The 20797-nt window shown below is 36.1% G+C and overlaps 1 protein-coding gene across 1 annotated transcript in view; it reads left to right on the top strand.

Annotated features, from left to right (window-relative positions):
* The window catches only part of EVI5 (ecotropic viral integration site 5), a gene marked incomplete at both ends in the record, with an annotated part of 177174 nt that overhangs the window by 69328 nt on the left and 87049 nt on the right, over positions 1-20797 (top strand). Inside the window, 4 exons of the mRNA XM_080691470.1 lie at positions 721-774; positions 3760-3792; positions 4347-4493; positions 18942-19076. Coding sequence (XP_080547596.1) covers positions 721-774; positions 3760-3792; positions 4347-4493; positions 18942-19076 — 369 coding nt within the window. The remainder of the gene's footprint in view (positions 1-720; positions 775-3759; positions 3793-4346; positions 4494-18941; positions 19077-20797) is intronic.

Below are 20797 nucleotides of genomic sequence, written 5' to 3'. Positions count from 1 at the left end.
TAAACAATTTTGCATCTTGGTATCTATACTCTGGTCTAGTCTAAATTGACAATGTGATACTCTATTAATATGCATACATAGAGTTTCTTATTTCTTTATTCAACTGATATTCAAATACAAATTTTTATATATATATAAAATCATGTATATATATATATTTGTGTGTGCTTTGTAGGAGATAGGCAAATTAGAATTTTTCCTATCTAATAGAGATGTTTAAATAGTTAAGAAAATATTACGTCAGCTGGGCATTGTGGCGCACCCTTGTAATTCCCAGCTGAGACTGGAGGATTTCGGTTCACAGACATCTTCAGCTACTTAGGCCCTCTGCAATTTAGTGAGACCCTGTTTCAAAATAAAGAATAAAAAATAAGGCAGGGGGGTTGTAGCTCGGAGGTTGAATGTCCCTGGGTTCCATCATTAGACCTACACACACACACACAAAAGAAAATATTATGTCAAAATAAGAATAAAAAAGAATTACTTATGTACTGTAGCTTATATTTAAAATTCAGTCATGACTGGAAAGACAAAAGCAATTTTTTTTTTGGACCAGTATTTCTGAGGCTGAACGCTTAATAATTTGACATATGTAACCATTCCTTAGACCCCTTTCTTTTACTTCTAAAAGGGGACACATTTTCAGGGCTGTAACTTAGGAACCCCCTTTCCTCTCAAGAATGCTTGCAAGCAAAACCTTTTTTTTCCTTTTTTTGGCAGAGGTTACGCACAGAAAATAGACTTTTAAAGCAGCGCATTGAAACATTAGAAAAAGTAAGTAAATGACTATTATAAGTTTTTGGTTAATGGTTTCAATATTTTTCATACAATTTAAATAAATCCTCGAAAACTTTGGCACGTATGTTTCCTAACTTGTTGGATTGACTTCTTGTTTAATAATAAATAACTTATTGTTTAATAACTTATTGTTAATAACTTATTGTTTAATAATAAATAACATATTTATTAGTTATTAATAAGAATATATACCAGCCCCTGAACTTTAATATAACTGAGGTTATTACAGTAATATATTGATAAAATTTATTTGCTTTATATGTAACCTATAAAAAGTGTGATACTCATTTTAAAGATCAGTTTTAAATGTTTTCCTGTCTTCCTAGCCATGTACTCAAAATCGCAGTGATTCCTTTATGGCCTAGGATTGCATTAAGTTTAGTCAAATTGACTAGCCTTGTTTTCTTATTCTTTTTTGTTTGTTTTTTTTTGTTTGTTTGTTTTTGGTGGTACTGGGGTTCCTGGAAGCCCTTCTACCTCTGGGCTACATTCCCAGACCTATTTTTTACTTTTTTATATTTGGAAACAGGGTCTCTTAAGCCAGCGCAGCTGGCTTCGAACCTGCACAATCCTCCTGTCTCTGCCTCCCAAGCGCGGGGATTACAAGTGTGCGCCACCACGCCCGGCTTCTTTCTTATTCTTTATATAAAAATTAATTTTCAGCTGGGCGTGGTGGCATACGCTTTTAATCCCAGCATTTTGGAGGCTGAGACAGGAGAATCGCGGCTTGCAGACAGCCTAGCTACTTAATTAGGCCCTTTGCAACTCAGTGAAACTCTTTTTTTTTTTTTTTTTTTGGTGGTACTGGGGTTCCTGGAAGCCCTTCTACCTCCGGGCTACACTCCCAGACCTATTTTTTATTTTTGGAAACAGGGTCTCTTAAGCCAGCGCGGCTGACTTCGAACCTGCGCGATCCTCCTGTCTCCGCCTCCCAAGCCCGGGGATTACAAGCGTGTGCCACCACACCCGGCTCAGTGAAACTCTTAAAAAAAAAAAAAATAATAAAGAGCAAGGTGTGGTGGCACACGCTTGTAATCCCAGCATTTGGGAGGCTGAGGCTGGAGGATTGTAATTTACGGACAGCCATAGCTACTTAGTGAAGCTTTTCACTACTTGGTGAGACCCTGTTTCAAAATAAAGAATAAAAATAGGGCTGTAGGTATAGTTTGGAGGTAGAATGCCCCTGGGTTCCATCCCCTGTACCGCAAAAAAAAAAAAAAAAAAAAAAAAGTAGGGCTGGTGGTGTAACTCAGAAGTAGAATTCCCCTGGGTTTTATCCCCAGTACCACACACACACACACAAAAATTCATTTTCATGTTGATTTTTAATATAAAGGAGTTGGATATAAACCTTTGGTTGTTAAATAAAACTATTTTGATATCTGCCTATTACCTCTTCCTTTCTGTTTCATGTAAAATAACTGGAAAATGTGGAAATGTTTCTTTTTTTCATATTGTGCTTTTGATGTTATATGTAGTGTCTCTAATATTATAAGAATGAGTTGAGTCCAGGTGTGGTGGCACACACTTATAATTCCAGTATGTGGGAGGCTAAGACAGGTGGATTGCAAATTTGTGGCCAGCCTCTGCAACTTAGTGAATCCTTACCAACTTAGACCCTGTTTTCAAATAAATAAATAAAGTCAGGCTAGGGCTAAAACTTTGAGGTAGAATGCCTCTGGGTTCAGTCCTCAATATCCCTCTCGCCCCCCAAAAAAGGAATGAATTGAGTAATAAAAGCATGGTTTAAGAATTTTACTTTATTCCAAGAAAAAAAATCTGAATTCACAAGCCCTTTTGATAATTAAAAAAAAAACAACTATAGGTAATAATAGTAAGTAGGTTTAGAAATATTTCTAATGATTTGGCCAAGTTCCTTTAAAAATCTTCTCTGAAATTCTTTAAATATCCCCAAAAGAAATAACTGGGAAAGGGATAGTTTGCAGTAATAGTCTTTTGTTTTAAAAGTATTGGTGATTTCATATTAAATAGCAGTGCACAAGGGCAAGATGTTATTTTATGTCTGTCTTTGTTATATAATAATTTCAGATACTTTATATGAAGTAAAAAAAAAAAGCTTTCCTGTATGTCTGTCATTGAATTAGAGTTGCTTTGAAGATAATTCTTTTTGGTGACTCCAGAAGAATATTGAGCTTATTTGTCTTTAAGTCCTTCTAATTATATATTGTTTTTCTCCCTCCCTTCTAAATTACCTGTCTCAGAGTAAAATATGCAACCTTTTATCTGGTCTTTTATCTTCAGAGTGAGATATTTTCATAGAGAAAGCATTCTTATTTCATTGAAATTTTAGATGATAAAAATGCCCTAGGAAAGTATTGTTTGGATTTTGCTTCTAGAAAATTAGGTACCTGTTTTACTGGCTTAGGTGATGTAGGTATGTCACTTAGCACTTAGACTTCTATAAATACTTCGTTATCAGTTGAATTTTGTAACCAACATGTACTCATTCTGTCACTGGTGTTTGTTAATTTGAGCTCATTGATTCCACTTGTGATATTTTCCTTGCTTTGTTTCTTTGGATGTTGCTGTTTCACAAATCGATGTTGCACTTTATAAATGAAATTGCTTACTCAAATTCCTTCTCCCTTTCATATATGTGTTTTGATGATATGGTTAAATCTAAAATTAGTGATGTAAAAAGTGTGCTTTCAAGAGAAGATACTTGCTTGCTCCAAGTAATGAATTCAGAATTTGTGTTTGGTCTCTTCTTATACACTCACGATTTTCTGTAGTCTGTCCTTGTGTGAGACATACTTTTCTTAAGATTTAAGAATAAAAATACTTTTTATAATAATGTACATTGTTTTAAATTTTAAATGGCCCTTTTAAATATCAATGAAAAGTAGGTGGAATTTGGGTACATTTGTTTCTTCTTATTTCTAATTTTACCACTTTTATTTCCTTTCTCTTATATTTCTATCTGAATTTTTCCTTTTGTAGGAAAGTGCTTCCTTGGCAGATAGATTGATACAGGTATAGTTTTTTGTTTTGTTTTGCTTTTTCAGAGCATTTTCTCTAACTTCAAGGAAAGTCCTAAACCTAAAAATTCACATTTTAATGCATGCCATTTTACATGCATTTTCCTAGAAATAATTTTTTGGGTGGAATATGGGTATAAACTTAATTTTTAATATCTATTATGTTAGCTCATTCAAATAGGTACCTTTTGCACGTTTTTAAGCTAACATTTTAAAAACTATTTCAAAATGACAATCAGTGGATTCTATGAAATTAACCATTATTCATCAAAAATTTTAGTTCTGCATGTACAACTCAGTAATGTTGCATGAATCAAATTTTTATTGACAGAATTGTTCTTAAGATTGTCAGATTAATTTTTCATTTAGTTTCTCAAAATTTGCTGGAGTAATAACAAGCTGCTGGCTAATAATTCCTTAGGCTGTTCTGTGCTCTGAAGTAATTTTTTTTTAACATGTCAAAGTAAATAACTAAACCTCACAAAGGCAGTAGTCTTTCTTGAATCTATCCTAAATTGCTTTATACACACAAAAAAATTATGTCCTAAGGGACAAGTGACAAGAGCCCAGGAGGCTGAGGAAAACTATCTCATAAAACGGGAGTTGGCCACCATCAAACAGCAGAGTGATGAGGCCAGCGCTAAGCTGGAGCAAGCTGAAAATACCATCAGGGAGCTCCAGTACCACCAACAATGGGTAAGGAGTCTGCTAGTGCTTTACCTCACCTTTCTCATCCCTTTTCCTTTATACCATTTTTTTTTAAAAAATAGCACAACTTCTGTGCTCTTGTTTTAAATAATTTTGTTTTCTACTTTAATTGAACTCAAATCATTCCACTTTGTTTTATAATGTTAAGGCGTCTTACTGTAGCCTAAAGACTCCTTGTTTAACCTTTTTTTCCTTGACTGTAATTTTGTTAGAAATATGTAATAATTTTATTCATTCAGTTAGATTCTAAGTCATAGAAAGTAATCCATGTGTACCAGACCTGCCTTTTAGCTTTTAGAAATCTGTTTCATAATGGGTAGTCCTGACTTCAACTAGTTTTTGTTCATTGTGCAGATGAAATATTACCCAACATGCAGAATATAATCATTTTATTTAAAGCTCTAAGAATGTGGCAATTTGTATTGTGAAAATAGAGCATGGACTACCCATATCAGAACACTGAATTATGGCCGGGCGTGGTGGCGCACGCTTGTGATCCCCGCGCTTGGGAGGCGGAGACAGGAGGATCGCGCAAGTTTGAAGCCAGCCGTGCTGGCTTGAGAGACCCTGTTTAAAAAAAAAAAAAAAAAAAAAAGACATTGAATTATGTAGGTATGCCTACGTTTGTTTTGAGAGAAATTGTCAAGAGGGAAAAAAATAATCCTTTAACATTACATTAATTGGCGTAGGACTCTAAATATCTTTTGATTAAATAGCTAGCCTTAGTTATCTTCTGCAGCTTAGACATAATTTTTCATAATTTTGAATTCATATTAAGGTTATCTTAATCAGAAATATGAGGACTGTAAAGAAAAGCCAGCTCCCTATTTTTGAAAAGATACTTTTTTCTTGTTTCAGTTTTCTGTTATTAAGTGGGAGCCAGATTATAATAGAAATAGGTAGGAAAAGTTGTATTAAACCTAGAATTCTGTTTTAGGTGTGGAAGGCAAATAGAATGATTGCAAAGTTGGATATTACTTTTATTTAGTAAGATTAACAAACAGTATCATTATCTGGGTACAAAAGATAGAAAACTAAAAGAATTGGTCATTGAAAGAGGCATAAATGTATTTTTATGTTATTGAAGGTGGCTAGGAGAAAGGAATAGAGTTATAATAGTAAAAGGACTATAACCCAAATATTTTATTTTTTATGTGAAATATCAGTAACAAAGTATAAAAATAGAATTGTTGAATCGTGTTGCATTTTTTTGTGTGTGTGGTACTGGGGATAAAACCTAGGGGTATTCTACCTCCCAGCTATACCTCCAGCCCTACTTTTTAGTCTTGTTTATTTATTTTTTATATTATTATTATTATTATTATTATTATTATTATCATCATCATTATTATTACAGTGCCAGGGATGGAACCCAGGGACATTCTACCTCCGAACTACACCCCTAGCCCTAGTTTTTATTCTTTATTTTGAAACAAGGTCTCAGTGAATTGCAAAGGACCTCACTAAGTAGCTGAGGCTGTCTGCAAACCATGATCCTTCTGTCTCAGCCTCCTAAATGCTGGGATTACAAGCATGCGCCACCATGCCTGACTTAGTCTTTTTTATTTTTGAAACAGGGTCTCACTGAGCTGGGAAGGGCCTCACTACGTAGCTGAGGCTGTCTGCGAACCGCGATCCTCCCGTCTCAGTCTCCCAAATGTTGGGATTACAAGTGTGCGCCACCATATCCGGCTCATATAGGAAATTAAAAAAAAAAAAAGAGTTATTAGTACAGTGTCATTTGTTTAGAATGATTTTCTACATGCATTTAGCCTAAACTACAATCTCAATATGTTAGTCATAAATTATGTTTTTGTGTTACTTTCAATTATTGAGACCTTATAGGTTGATGTGTATCAAAAGGATATAATGTTGGTTTCTAATGAAAAAATTAACTGGGCAAACAAAAATGAAGAGACTGTATTGAGACTTTACAAGTGCTAAATGTAACAAAAAGAATCTTTGTGCTCAATTTGAAGGACAAAATAGACCTACATTGTGGGGCTAAATTATAAAGGAGAAACATCTCTGTTTTGAATTGGTTTCCACATTTTCCTCACTTAGAGGATGATCTCTTAAATGGAAATAAGCATTGAAACAGATCCGTAAAGCAGTGATGTTGCACTAAGTGAAAGATAGTAAGAGCTTTGGACAAGTTTCCAGTTTCATGTTGCACATCCTGCATGGCAACCTGACTGAACACAATTACAGAAATATGGTCATAAGTAATTTTTCAGGAAATAAGAGATACTATGGCCTATAAGGTGGATAGATACATTTCTTACAGAAAAAGTAATAATGGTTAGTTTTCTGAAAAGAGTATCCCATGATCTTGATGGTGCTTTTTTTTTCTAGAACCTCAGTCTTGTGAACAATTAGAAGGATAACTCACTAAAAGCTATTATGCTGTGTAAATCATAACAAACTAACATGATCTCTGTAGTTTTACAAGTTTGGTTGATTTTCTTATGTATGTATTTCTAATCATGGTAGAGAAATTAAGGTGAAAGGTAAACTTAAGTGGTTTTACATCAAGAAACTATTCATGTCCAAAGGTTTTTGTCTTTTAAACCTATACAAAATACATTTCTCATTTAAATCTTCATTACAAAGGTAGGTTTAACATTTTTATATATGAAATATTTAAGAGATGGAGCTAATATGCTGGATGATAAATCAAGATTCTAAAATTTATTCTCTCTTTAGAACAAAAAGATAAAAGATTATTTAACAGATTTATAGCCCCCCCCCTTTTTGTGGAAATGGGGGTTGAACCTTGGGGCACTAAACCTCCGAGCTATACCCCCAGCCCTGGTTTTTATTCTTTATTTTTAGCCACATTGGGGATGGAACCCTGGGGCATTCTACCTCCGAGTTACACCCCCAGCCCTATTTTTTATTTTTTACTTTTTGAAATGGGGTCTCATTGAGTTGCAAAGGGCCTCCCTAAGTAGCGGAGACTGGCCATGAACCAGGATCCTCCTGTCTCAGCCTTCTGAATGCTGGAATTACAAGCATGTGTCACCATTCTCATTCATTCATTCCCACTCACTCACTCACTCACTCACGCTACGAACCTGGATCTCAGCCTCCCAAAGTACTGGAATTACAAACCTCTGTCACCACGCCCAGTTTTTATTCTTTATTTTTAAAATAGGGTCTCACTAAGTTGCAGATGACCTCACTAAGTAGTTGAGGCTGGCTGTGAACTTGCCATCCTCCTGTCTCAGCCTCCCAGGTACTGGGATTACAAGTGAACACCTTTCCCTTAGGAATCCCCGCGCTTGGGAGGCTGAGACAGGAGGATCACACAGGTTTGAAGCCAGCCTCAGCTCCTGAGTGAGGCTCTCAGCAACTTAGTGAGACCCTGTTTCCAAATAAAGTATAAAATACGTCTGGGAGTATAGCTCAGAGGTAGAAAGTCCCTGGGTTCCACCCTCAGTACCACAAAAAATAATAATAAATAAATAAATAATAAAATAAAATTTAAAGGAAGAGCAGGGTGTGGTGGTTATTACCTATAATCTTACTATTTGTGAGGCTGAGATAGGAGGAACAAAGGTTCAAGGACAGCCTCAGCAAGTAGTTAGACTCTCATCAGCTTAGCAATACCCTGTTTCAAAATAAAAATAAAATAGGACTTGGAGTATATTTTGGAGGTAGAATGCTCCTGGGTTCAGTCCCAAGTACTACAATAAAACAAACAAAACTTAAAGGAATATCTTACTAATGCCTTATATAACAAAGACTTAGAGATTTTAATTGATAGAAAACCAGAATTTAGCCAGTAATGTAAAGCAGTTGTACCCTTACCTACAAATCTCAAATGCAGGCTATCTAGAAGCATAATGACCCTAAATATTCCAAGTAGCTTACAGAAAACTTAAAATATTATATCTAGTTGAATGCCAAAGCCATAAATGTGAATATTTCCAGACTACATTATCACCAATATGGGAAGGACATTAGAAGCCTTGGATATTTTAGGCTACAGTTAAAGAAGATTTTAGAAGAGTAACACATATATAGTCATTTTCAAATACTTGAGAAGCAATCTTGTGGAAAAGTGATAAGTCATAAACATACATACATACATCTGTACATACAATACACATACATTTAGAAGGTAGAAAGTATGTAATATCCAAAGATAGGAGATCTTATTCATTGGAAGTTTGACAAATATAATGGTTGCTTTGCAGAATAGTAACCACACTAGTGGAAGAAAGTGAGCACTTATTGCTAAATGTTTGGATTACAGTCTTCCAATATAACTGTGATTTTTGGGTGTGTGTGGGGGTGGGGGGAGTCTTGGGGATTGAACCCCCAGGGCATTCTACCACAGAGCTACCTCCCCAGCCTTTAAAAAATTTTTTTTGTCTGAATGTTCCATCATACGTATATAATACATTTTGTTCAACTATTCATTGTTTACTGATTGTGTGGGGTGTTTCCACTTTTTGGCTATCGTGAGTAAAGCTGTCATGAACATTGGTGTATAACTGTGTTTCAGTGCCTGATTTTAGTTCTTTTGCATGTATTCCTAAAAGTGGAGTTGTTGGATCACATATAATTTCATGTTTAATGTTTGGTGCTGGTAGTTGAGCTCATTTCTGCTAAGTACTTACTACTAAGCTATACCCTCAGCTGTTTGTTTGGTAAACTTTTAAGCTTTTGATTAATATGCCTATAAATCCAGACAGAGTTTTTCTTCCAAAAGTAATTTTGACTTTAGTCTCAAGATTAAATGTTTTACACTTATCTATATCTTATTTTCTTTTAAGCTTTAATAATAAGTGAAGGATCACTTTAATGGGATAAATTGTTTTCTTAACAATTTCTTCATCATTAACAGTAACAAAAAATCTTACGGTTAAAAATGACCAGAGAAGGGCTGGGCGTGGTGGCGCACGCTTGTAATCCCCGCACTTGGGAGGCTGAGACAGGAGGATCACACGGGTTCGAAGCCAGTCTCAGCTACTCAGTGAGGCTTCCAGCAACTTAGTGAGACCCTGTTTCCAAATAAAATATAAAAAAGGTCTGGGAGTATAGCCCGGAGGTAGAAAGCCTCTGGGTTCCACCCCCAGTACCACCCCCCCAAAAAAAAAATGACCAGAGAAGCCAGGCGTGGTGGTGCACGCTTGTAATCCCTGCGCTTGGGAGGCTGAGACAGGAGGATCACACGGTTTTGAAGCCAGCCTCAGCTACTTAATGAGGCTCTCCGCAACTTAGTGAGACCCTGTTTCCAAATAAAGTATAAAAAAGGTCTGGGAGTATAGCCCGGAGGTAGAAAGCCTCTGGGTTCCACCCCCAGTACCACCAAAAAAAAAAAAAAAAAAAAAAAAAAAAAACCAAAAAACAACAACAACAAAAAACGACCAGAGAGCTGAGTGTGGTGGTGCATGCTTGTAATCCCAGCATTTGGGAGGCTGAGACAGGGGGATAACAGTGTGCTGACAGCCTCAGCTACTTCGTGAGGCCCTTTGCAATTCAGTGAGACCCTGTTTCAAAATAAAGAATAAAAAATAGGGCTGGGGGTGTAATTTGGAGGTAGAATGTTCATGGGTTCCATCCCCAGTGCAGCAAAAAACAAAACAAAACAAAACAAAAAATCAGTTTTCAACAAATGCAGTATAGCAAATCTTTATAATAGCATATTTATATTGCTTGAATATTTTTAAATGCTATTAATAGCATGTGATGGGGTGATTATGAACATCTTTTTGGGGGTCATATGCTAAGGAACAACAAAGTACAGCTTTATTATTTTTCTGTTGTGATTTTGTGCTATAGAAACTTATTCTGGAGTACTTTGTATGTTGATATTTTATTCCCAAATGCTTTTACTTTTGACAGTACATTTCTACCATGTTATAAATTTTGGTTTTAGAACAAATAAAGATATCACATCATTAATTTTTTGGAAAAGTGAGTCAAAATTTCTAGGTAGACATCTGAATAAAAATGTTTTCACTCTCTTATAGGTTATTTTTGCAGTATTTAACTCCCATACCTCATAATTAATATAAATTTCATAAGATAGTGTTTTTGTTGTAAATCAGAATCTAGGTAGCCAATTAATTCAGCAAATATTGTTTGCTCACCTGTTTTGAAATCATTATTTGGTTTTGCTTATACAGTCAAGTGAAACTGCCCTTGGCCTTGTTTGTATAGTCTGTAGGGAGATAAACACATTTTAAAAATAAACTGCACAGTTTTTTTTATTAGAGTTGTAATAAGTTTTATAAAAGAAAATCATAAAAAGTTTTATGAAATGTGAGTTCCTGTAAAGGATACATAAATGTAATATTTGAAGTATGAACATAATATATAAATATATTCAGGAAATATTTGGTAATTTGCATAGATAGTTTCCTTTCAGATTTGAATTTTTTTCACTTGCTAATACAGGTTGAGCATCAATCCAAAAATATGGAATCCAAAATGTTCCAAAATCTGACTTTTCAAGTGTTTTCATGATACCCCAAAAGTTTTGGATTTTGGATTTTTTTATTTGTGGATGCTCAATCAGTTAATGTCTGTTAAAATTCGTAAATTTCAAAAACTTTGAAATCTGAAACACTTGCATCCCAAGCATTTCAGGTAAGGGTTACTCAGCCTATACAGGAATCTTCCCCATATAATGTTTGCTTTATTATTTATTTATATATCCTTTAAACCTTGAGTTACAAAAGAAACAATGTTTCTCAAAACATAAGCAAAAAAGATTACTAAGGACTTTTCTAGCTTATATTTACCTTATTAACTTTTGTAATACTAGAAAAGTATATAAAATTGAAAAGCAAATTCTGCTTACTAAAAAAAGTCAGCTTCACTGGAATGGAGTGGCTTGTTATCACAGAAGCACGTCATACATTATTTAGATTTTTTTTGGTGGCAATATTGGGGATTGAACTCAGGCCCTCATGCATGCTAGATACATTCTACCACTGAACTATATCCCCATCCATTAAAAAAAAATGTTTTGAGATGGGTTTCACTAATTGCCCAGGCAGGCCTTAAACTTAGATCCTCCTGCCACAACCTCTCGAGTAGCAGAGATATAGGCATATGCCACCACAAGCAGTTATACATAGATGGCCCCTTGCCGTCAGCCATATTGATTGTGGCAATTGTCATTTGGTAAAATGAATTGCATAAACATTTAGGTTACTAATGTGAGTATGAAATGAACTCTTTAAGGAATTTTTTAATTATAAGAACAGTATTTGTTTTCTTATTAGTAAGTAGCAGTTGTAGTGAAGATTAAATGAGAATACAGGGTGTCTGGCACATAGAAGGCACTGAATGTATGTCAGCTACAGCCCTCAGTGTAACTGTCATAAACACTAAAACATCTGGTCAAGCTGTTTTTTCATGTGAAGAAAAAAATTGAAACTAGTAGCCAGTTTTAGGAAGTTTATAGTCTCCAGCACCATCTCTTCACATTGCAGTTTTTATGTGAATTCTGTCATTCTTTAGTTATTTGTGCTTGGACAGATTATTTAGCCTCTCTGTGCTACAGTTTAACTTGTGTATAATAGAGGTAATTATAATAGAGAGTTGTTGATTTGATTCTTAAGTGAATTGGCACTCAGGAACAATGTCTGGCACATAATGAGTGCTTAATAAACGTATTCTAGAATTAGTATTAACATTATTCTGTTATTATAATTTTACCAGTATCTGCTCAGCCAATGATATAAAGTGCTAACATGTACATATATGTGTATATATGTATGTATGTATATGTACTAGGAGTTGAACCTGGCAGCATACTATCTCCAAGCTACATCCCTGGCCCTTTTTACTTTTTATTCTGAAACAGTATCTTGTGAAGTTACTAAGGGCCTTCCTTACCAGGTTGCTGAGGCTAGCTGCAAACCTATGATCTTCCTGTCTCCCAAATACTGGAATTGCAGGTGTGAGCCTCCAATGTCCACTAAGGAGAGAGAGAGAGAGAGAGAGAGAGAGAGAGAGAGAGGAGAGGAGAGGAGAGGAGAGGAGAGGAGAGGAGAGGAGAGGAGAGGAGAGGAGAGGAGAGGGAGAATGAGAATGAATGATAGTTACTGGAGATTGAACCTAGGAGAATTCTACCTCCAAGCTATACCTCCAAGCTTTATTTTTTATTTTTATTTTGAAACAGGGTCTTATTAGATTGATGAGAGTCTCACTGCATCAACTGTCCTTAAACCTACAATCCTTTAGTCTCAACCTCCCAACTACTGGTATTACAAGTGTGCACCACCACGCCCAGCTGCTGAATATTAGTATTATTGAGCTAAGTTTACACAAGAACTAAAACTGATAATGTAAAGTTTATAAACTGAACATGACAGAAGTTTTACACTCTAGACAAAATTTAGATTTGCAAAAGTTTAAACAGGGAAAATTGAAAAATACTAGAAATAATGCCCAAAAAACAATTCAGTTTCAGAAGTTCTGATGGGTCAGATGTGAAATGGAACAAACAACAACAAGAACAAAATCTCTAGCTAATAAATTTAAACTTCTTTGAAAATTTACCCCTTAGAATTGGCCCGGGCATAGTGGTGCATGTCTGTAATCTCAGTATTGAGGAGACTGAGACAGGATTATTGAAGGTTCAAGACCGGCCTCAGTAACTTAGCTGGACGGTCATCAACCTAATGAGACGCTCTTTCAAAACAAAAAATAAAACCTGATCTGGGTGTAACTTAGAGGTAGAATACCCCTGGATTTAATCCCTATTACTACCAAAAGCAAAATAAAATTAAAAAAATTGTTCTTGGTAAAAACACTTTTTGTATAATAAAAATATCTATGGGCTGGTTGTGGTGGCACATGCCTGTAATCCAGTATTTGGGAGGCTTGAGACAGGAGAATTGCTGGTTTGAGATCAGCCTCAGCAATTTAGTGAGACTCTGCAACCTAACAGGACCATGTTGTTAAACAAACAAACAAACAACAACAACAACAACAAAAAAATATATATAAAGAAGAAGGGCTGGGGATGTTGTTTGGAAGTAGAATGCTCCTTGGTTTAATCCCTAGTACCAAGGAAAGGGGGGGAGGATATGGATACAATTGGACAGGGTTAGTTGCTGTGTGGAAAAATTGATAATGAAATGAAATTGGCTTAACGGAGTTAAATTCCCTCTGAATACTATATTAAAGTATACCAGTTCTTGTATAAGTTTCACCAATGTGTTTGTATTAATAAGCATAGGATCAAACTTTCTCAGGCTGAAGACAGTAAGGGAGCAAAGTGTAGCTAGTTTTGCTAAGTGCCATTAGGGTTTTATAATGTTTTGGGTATTGATAGGTTAATGATTAGAAGTTTTATCAAGAGATGAGAACTAAGCTAGATTACAGTGGTTTGAGAAATAAATAGGAAGTGCAAAAGGGAGTTAACATTTTAAACTATGGAATTAAAAATTATCCTTTGAACAGTAGGGGATAATTACATGTTTGTGATTTAAGGAGTTATACGATTGAAAGTGATGTTTCTGGGGACTCTGGTGGCAGTGCTGAGACCATTTACTAGGGCAGTGGTATAAAAGGAAAAAGAAAAAAAATCTTAGTGTTCTAGGACGGGCACCTGAGCGGTACCTGAGGAATTTTAGGCCCGCGGCAAGAAGAGAAATCAAGGAATCAAGGAAAGGGATGGTTTGAGGAGGATGATGACTTTTGAATTAAATTTTATTTGACAGAACATTTATATAGAAATGATTAGGAGTAAGAAATTAAAGCTGCTGAGAATGGTAGTATTTGGTATTAGAGATCCATTGTGGTATGTTACATAGAGTAACTGATTATAAAAATAACCACAGATTAAAAGAAGTACTTTGTAGAGTAGATTTTTTGGGGAGATGGTACTGGAGGTTGAACCCAGAGACATTCTGCCTCTGAGCTATATCCTCAGTATTTTTATTTTAAAACAGGGTCTTGGAGCCAGGCATGGTGGCAGATGCTTGTAATCCCAGCATTTGGGAGGCGGAGACAAGAGGATTGCGGTTCGTGGACAGCCTCAGCTACTACTTAGTGAGGCCCTCTTCAACTCAGTGAGACCTTGTTTCAAAATAAAGACTAAAACTTAGGGCTGGGGAAATAGTTCGGAGGTAGAATGCCCCTGGTTTCCATCCCCAGTACCACAAAACAAAAACAAAACGAAACAAACAAAATATAGGGTCTTGGTAAATTCCTGAAATTCTCACTAAATTGCTGAGGCTGTCCTCCAAACTGTGGTCCTCCTATCTTAGCCTCCCAAGTACTGGGATTACGGGTTTGTGCCACCAAACCCAGCTAGAGTCAGTTTTGTGTGTGTGTGTGTGGTACTGGGGATGGAACTCGGGTGCCTTCTACCTCTGGCCCACACTCCCAGACCTATTTTATATTATATTTAGAAACAGGGTCTCACTAAAGTTGCTGATTGCCTCACTAAGTAGCTGAGGCTGGCTTTGAACCTGTATAATCCTCCTATCTCAGCCTCCCAAGTACTGGGATTAGAGTAGTTTTTTTTTTTTTTTTTTTTTTAAATGGAGTATATGGAAGCATCATGTAGGATTGAAGTTATTTACAGAAATTTGTGAATATAACTTTTTTTGTGTGTGTGGTACTGGTGTTCCTGGAAACCCTTCTACTTCTGGGCTACACTCCCAGTACCTATTTTTATACTTTTTTACTTGGAAACAGGGTCTCTTAAGCCAAGCGTGTCTGGCTTTGAACCTGTGCGATCCTCCTGTCGGCCTCCCAAGCGCAGGGATTACAAGCGTGCGCCACCATGCCCGGCACAGCACATTTTGTTTTAGAAAGTGAGTTTTGTGTGATTCCCAAGAGTCTCTGACTCAGGGTAAAAATCATTGCTAGAGAGTAGTAAAGCACATGACTGATCATAGATGCAAGTCCAGAGAAGGCTAGGATTGAAAGCTACAGAAAATGAAAACAGCCAGGCATGCTGGTGCATGTCTCTAACCTAGTACTTGAGAGGCCAAGATAAGACGATTGCAGTTTTGAAACCAGCCTCAGCAACTTAGTGAGGCCCAAATAAAAAATAAAACATGGCCAGCCATGTAGCTCAGAGGTAGAATGCGTCTAGGTTCAATCCCTAGTTCCCCCTACACACACACAAAGAAAGTACGGTTTTATTCATTAGGTCACCAGAAATACTTTGTTCCTTAAACCCTGTCTAGTATACGGTATATTAATCTATCATCATCATTATGACCTCAGAATTAAAAATTTTGTTCTGTAGATATGCTAGTAGCAAAAAAGTAACATGACCCATATACAGTGATTTAAATCCAGAAGTCTAAAATAATGTGTTGGTATATAAAAAGTGTAAGATGTATATTATCCAGAATAACTTGTCATCATATCAAAACATTTCAGCTGTTTGCAAATTTTACTGATAAAAATTTTCCCCAATATCATTTTAGTTTTTGAAATAATTGGTTTACATCAGATTAAGAATTCCGTTCTTGTGTGGACCATGAGTTAAATATTCTTGGGGAACATTCAAAGCATTGAACTAGTTTTTAGGGCTTTTGATTAAGGAGGAACAATTCTGGTATTGTCCATAAATAACTGTGATCCCATAAAACAAAATGTGGCATTATTTGGGTGAGGTTATTTCAAAAGAGTGTTTTCCCCTATTTGATAGGTTAAGTATTTACTAAGGTGTTATACCTGTTGCAAATGCACTTCTTTATAATGAAGTATCTTTTAAGAGTGTCACAATTACTAGAAGTAATGTGTAGTTCATTGAATTAAAAAGTCCTCATTTGGACATCTTTTTGAGTAACTGGAGCAGGGCTTTTTTTTTTTTTAGTGGTACTGGGGATGAATGGAACCCAGGGGCATTCTACCTCTGAGCGATACCCCCAGCCCTATTTTTTTTATTCTTTATTTTGAAAAAGGGTCTCACTGAGTTGCACAGGGCCACACTAAGTAGCTGAGGCTGTCCACGGACTGTAATCCTCCAGTCTCAGCCTCCCGAATGCTGGGATTACAAGCGTGCGCCACCACACCTGGCCCAAGTGGTTTAATTAAGCATTTAATCCTTTTTAGACAGGTCTCACTGTGTTGCTCAGCTAGTCTTTGATGAGATCAGGCAGCCATCCTGCCTTAGCCTCCCAAGTAGGCACAAGCAACTGTGCCTGGCTGTTGATAATTTTACATAGTTTTAGATTAATTTTATATTCATTTTGTTCCTAATGTATTGAAGAATTAAAAAAAATAATGATTCTTACCAGTACTTGGAAGGCTGAGATGGGATGATTGGCAGGTTCATGGCCAGCTTTAGCAACTTAGTGAGGCCTAGCGAGGCCCTCTGTAACTTGGTGAGACCCTGTTTCCAAATAAGAAATAAAATTGGGCTGAGAGTATAGCTCAGAGATAGACTGCCTCTGGATTCAATTCCCAGTGCCACAAAAACAACAACAAAACGATTCAATCCCTTGTGCCACAAAACAAACAAACAAAACGATTTTTTACTCATGCCAATTCAATAGGAAATTTTTCTGTTTTGAAATTATGAGTTGCAACTTTTAAATTTAATGCGAAGTGATAGTTATTTTAGAAAGTTTTTTATAATGAAGAATTAGATTTTTTTTGCTTTAAGCAAAGCTTTTATTTGAGAACCAGTTTAAAGGATTCCTTTAAGTGGTCACATTGGTATTCATATTATAGAGTAGGAAAGAAAATAAAAAGGGTTTATGCTTCTGTGATTAATTTCTTTTTGCAGCATCTATTTTTTTCTCTGCTTCCAGTAATCATTTCCATGTATATCTTGTAATAAAATCACGTTTCTAAGGCACATACAGTTTTGTTCTTCTGGACTCAAGATGGCTTACCTTATAGTGGGTGCCCTATTTTTAGTTCCATTAGATTTTTTCTTCTCCTTTTTCTTCTCCTTCTTCTTCCCATTCTTCTTCTGTACAGGAATTGAACCCAGGAACATTCTCCTTTGAACTACACTCTTAGCCCATTTTATTTTATTCTGTTTTATTTTGGTACTGGAGGTTGAATTCAGGGGTACTCCATCTCTGAGCTTCATCCATTGTCTTACCCAACCTTTTTTTTTTTTTTTTTTTTTTTTTTTGGTGGTACTGGGGTTCCTGGAAACCCTTCTACCTCCGGGCTACACTCCCAGACCTATTTTTATATTTTAATTTGGAAACAGGGTCTCGAGCCAGCACGGCTGGCTCCAACCTGCGCGATCCTCCTGTCTCTGCCTTCCAAGCGTGGGGATTACAAGTGTGCCCCACCATGCTGGCCTCCCACCCCACCTTTTAAAAAATCCTTTGAACTAGGATCTCCCAAGTTGCTGAGTATCTTTCCAAATTGCTGAGGCTGGCGCTGAACCTGTGATCCTCATGTCTCAGCTTTTCAAGTACTGGGATTACAGCCATGCCTGGCTAAAATAGAGTTTTCAAATGTGGACTTATCTTCTAAAGTCTTTAACAGTGCTGACCAATGAATGGCAGTATAATGTGAGTCACATTATATACATACACAGTTCACAGTTTTCTAGTAGCCATATTAAAAGGAGTAAAAAAGCCGGGCGTGGTGGCACATGCTTATAACCCAGTACTTGGGAGGCCGAGACAGGAGGATTGCAGGTTCATGGCCAGCCTTAGCTACGTAGTGAAGCACTCCACAACTTACTGAGACTCTTTTTCAAAATAAAGAATAAAATAGGGCTGGGGGTGTAGTTAAGAGGTAGAATGGCCTTGGGTTCTATCCCTAGTACTGCAAGAAAAAGAAAACAAACCCCAAAGGGATTAAAAAATATAACTAATTTTTGTTTACTCAATGTATTTAAAATGTTATTTTAACATACAACCAATATAAACTCAGTTATTTTATCTTTTTCTTTTTTAAAAAGTATTATTGTTCTGAGAATTGAACCCACATCCATGTATAAGGATGCATGCTGAGGAGGCAATCTATTATGAAGCTACATCCATTGCCCTTACTTCATATTAAGTTTTTGAAATTCAGTTTGTATTTTATACTTGCAGTCTGTCTCATTTTGGATTAGCCAGATTTCAAGTGCTTGGTAGTCACATGTGTCTAATGGTTACCATATTTTACAAGTCAGGTAATTAGAATCAAAACAAATTTTTATTATCTAGATACACACACACACACACACACACACACACACACACACACACACAAACACATAAATGACATTTATCTTTAGAGAATTCGATTTGATGAAAATAAAAACTAGTTGCCAAAACTAAATGTGATCATCTATAAAGATACCAGAATTGGGCTTTTTTATTCATTGGGAAGTTAATTGAAGGAAATATGCTGGGAATATTGAATAAATGGAGCTTTTATTCTTTATTTGTCCTCAGTGTGCGAACTATGTATTTGCATTGTTTTTATTGCATGTATATATGTTCATGCATCCATAAAATTTCAGTATATGTTTATAACCTTTAGCATAAATGCAGTTCCAACTACAACGAAGATTTTGTGCTACAGCTAGAGAAGGAATTGGTCCAAGCTCGACTGAGTGAAGCTGAATCTCAGTGTGCACTAAAGGAGATGCAGGATAAAGTCCTGGATATAGAAAAGGTAAGAAGCTATAGAAATTCTGTCTACTCCTAAATTAGAATAAAGATGTGGCAGATATTTATTAAGCTGTTACTGTGCAATTAAATTGGACATGGTATTTTATACATTAGAAACCTTATTATTAGTTACTAAGAGAACAAATAAAAATTATTTTTAATATTGTCAATTATCCTATGCTTGTATACTAATACAGTCCCTACATGTAAGGATAAAAATAGAAATTAGAGTGACTTTAGAGGAAAACAACCAGGATAATATTTATAGGAAGAATATTTATTATTACTACTATTTTTATTATTTTGTGTGGTACCTATTTTATTCTTTTATTTTGAAACAGGGTCTCACTAAGATGCAGATGACTTCACTAAGTTGCTGAGGCTAGCCATAAACCTGCAATCTACCTATCTCAGCTTCCAAATACTGGGATTACAAGTGTATGCCACAATGACTGGCTTAGGAAGAATATTTTAATGTTGAAGAAGAGAAACTTATGAAACAGGAATTAACTCAAACGTTATAATATCTTTATGTGAACTATATAAAATAGACTAGTACATAGACATCCCAGGAAAAATTTTATCTGATTATATTATTTAGAATTGTCCAAACTAGAACAAGTCAAGGATATATAGGAAATTCCTCTTTGCCTCAGTTGTATGTATTTATTGACATTAACTCCTTCTGTAGGACTTAAAAATGTCAAGTACTAATAGATGAATATTGAAAATAGAAAAACTTTTAGACTTCTTATAACCCCCAAGTTTGAACATCTTGATTCCAGATCACAAACTTTGAATCTTTGACATTTCATCTATAAAGTCCCTGATGGCCTGGACTATATGTTGTATTTGTACCCCCCTTTTTATTTTTTTATTATTTTTTATTTTTATTTTTTGGTGGTACTGGGGGTGGAAACCAGAGGCTTTCTACCTCCAGGCTATACTCCCAGACCTTTTTAATATTTTATTTGGAAACAGGGTCTCACTAAGTTGCTGGAAGCCTCTAAGGTCTCACTAAGTTGCACGAACCCGTGTGATCCTTCTGTCTCAGCCTCCCAAGCGTGGGGATTACAAGCGTGTGCCACCACGCCTGGCTTGTACCCCCCTTTTTAAACCACAAATATACTGTCTAGTTATTGAATTAAGATGGATTATAGATAATGGATATAACAGGCTCTGTTCTTAACTTCTTTTTTTTTTATTGGTGGTGGTGGTACTGGGAATTGAACCTAGGGACATTCTACCTCTAATCCCCAGCCCTATTTTATCTTTTTAAAATTTGAAACAGGAGCCTGATATGGTGGCACATACTTGTAATCCCAGTACTTGGGAGGCTGAGACAGGAAAATTATAGGTGTGCGGCCAGCCTCAGCTACTTAGTGTGAGGCCCTCCACAACTTAGTGAGACCGTTTCAAAATTAAGAATAAAAAATAGGGGCTGGGCATGGTGGCACACTTGTAAGCCCAGCATTTGGGAGGCAGAGACAGGAGGAGCGCGGTTCTTGGCCAGCCTCAGCTATTTAGTGAAGTGCTCTACAACTTAGTGAGACCCTGTTCCAAAATAAAGGATAGAAATCGAGGCTGAGGGTATAGCTCAGAGGTAGAATGCCATCTGAGTGGCATTCTGGGGTTCCATCCCCAGTACTGCAAAAAAAAAAAAAAAAAAAAATAGGGCTGGGGTGTGCTCAGAGGTAGAATGCCCTTGGGTTCAATCTCCTGTAC

Source organism: Muscardinus avellanarius (genome assembly GCF_963383645.1).
Source record: "Muscardinus avellanarius genome assembly, chromosome: 3".
In the NCBI taxonomy this organism is placed as follows: Eukaryota; Metazoa; Chordata; class Mammalia; order Rodentia; family Gliridae; genus Muscardinus; species Muscardinus avellanarius.
This window is presented reverse-complemented; position numbering and strand designations above follow the sequence as displayed.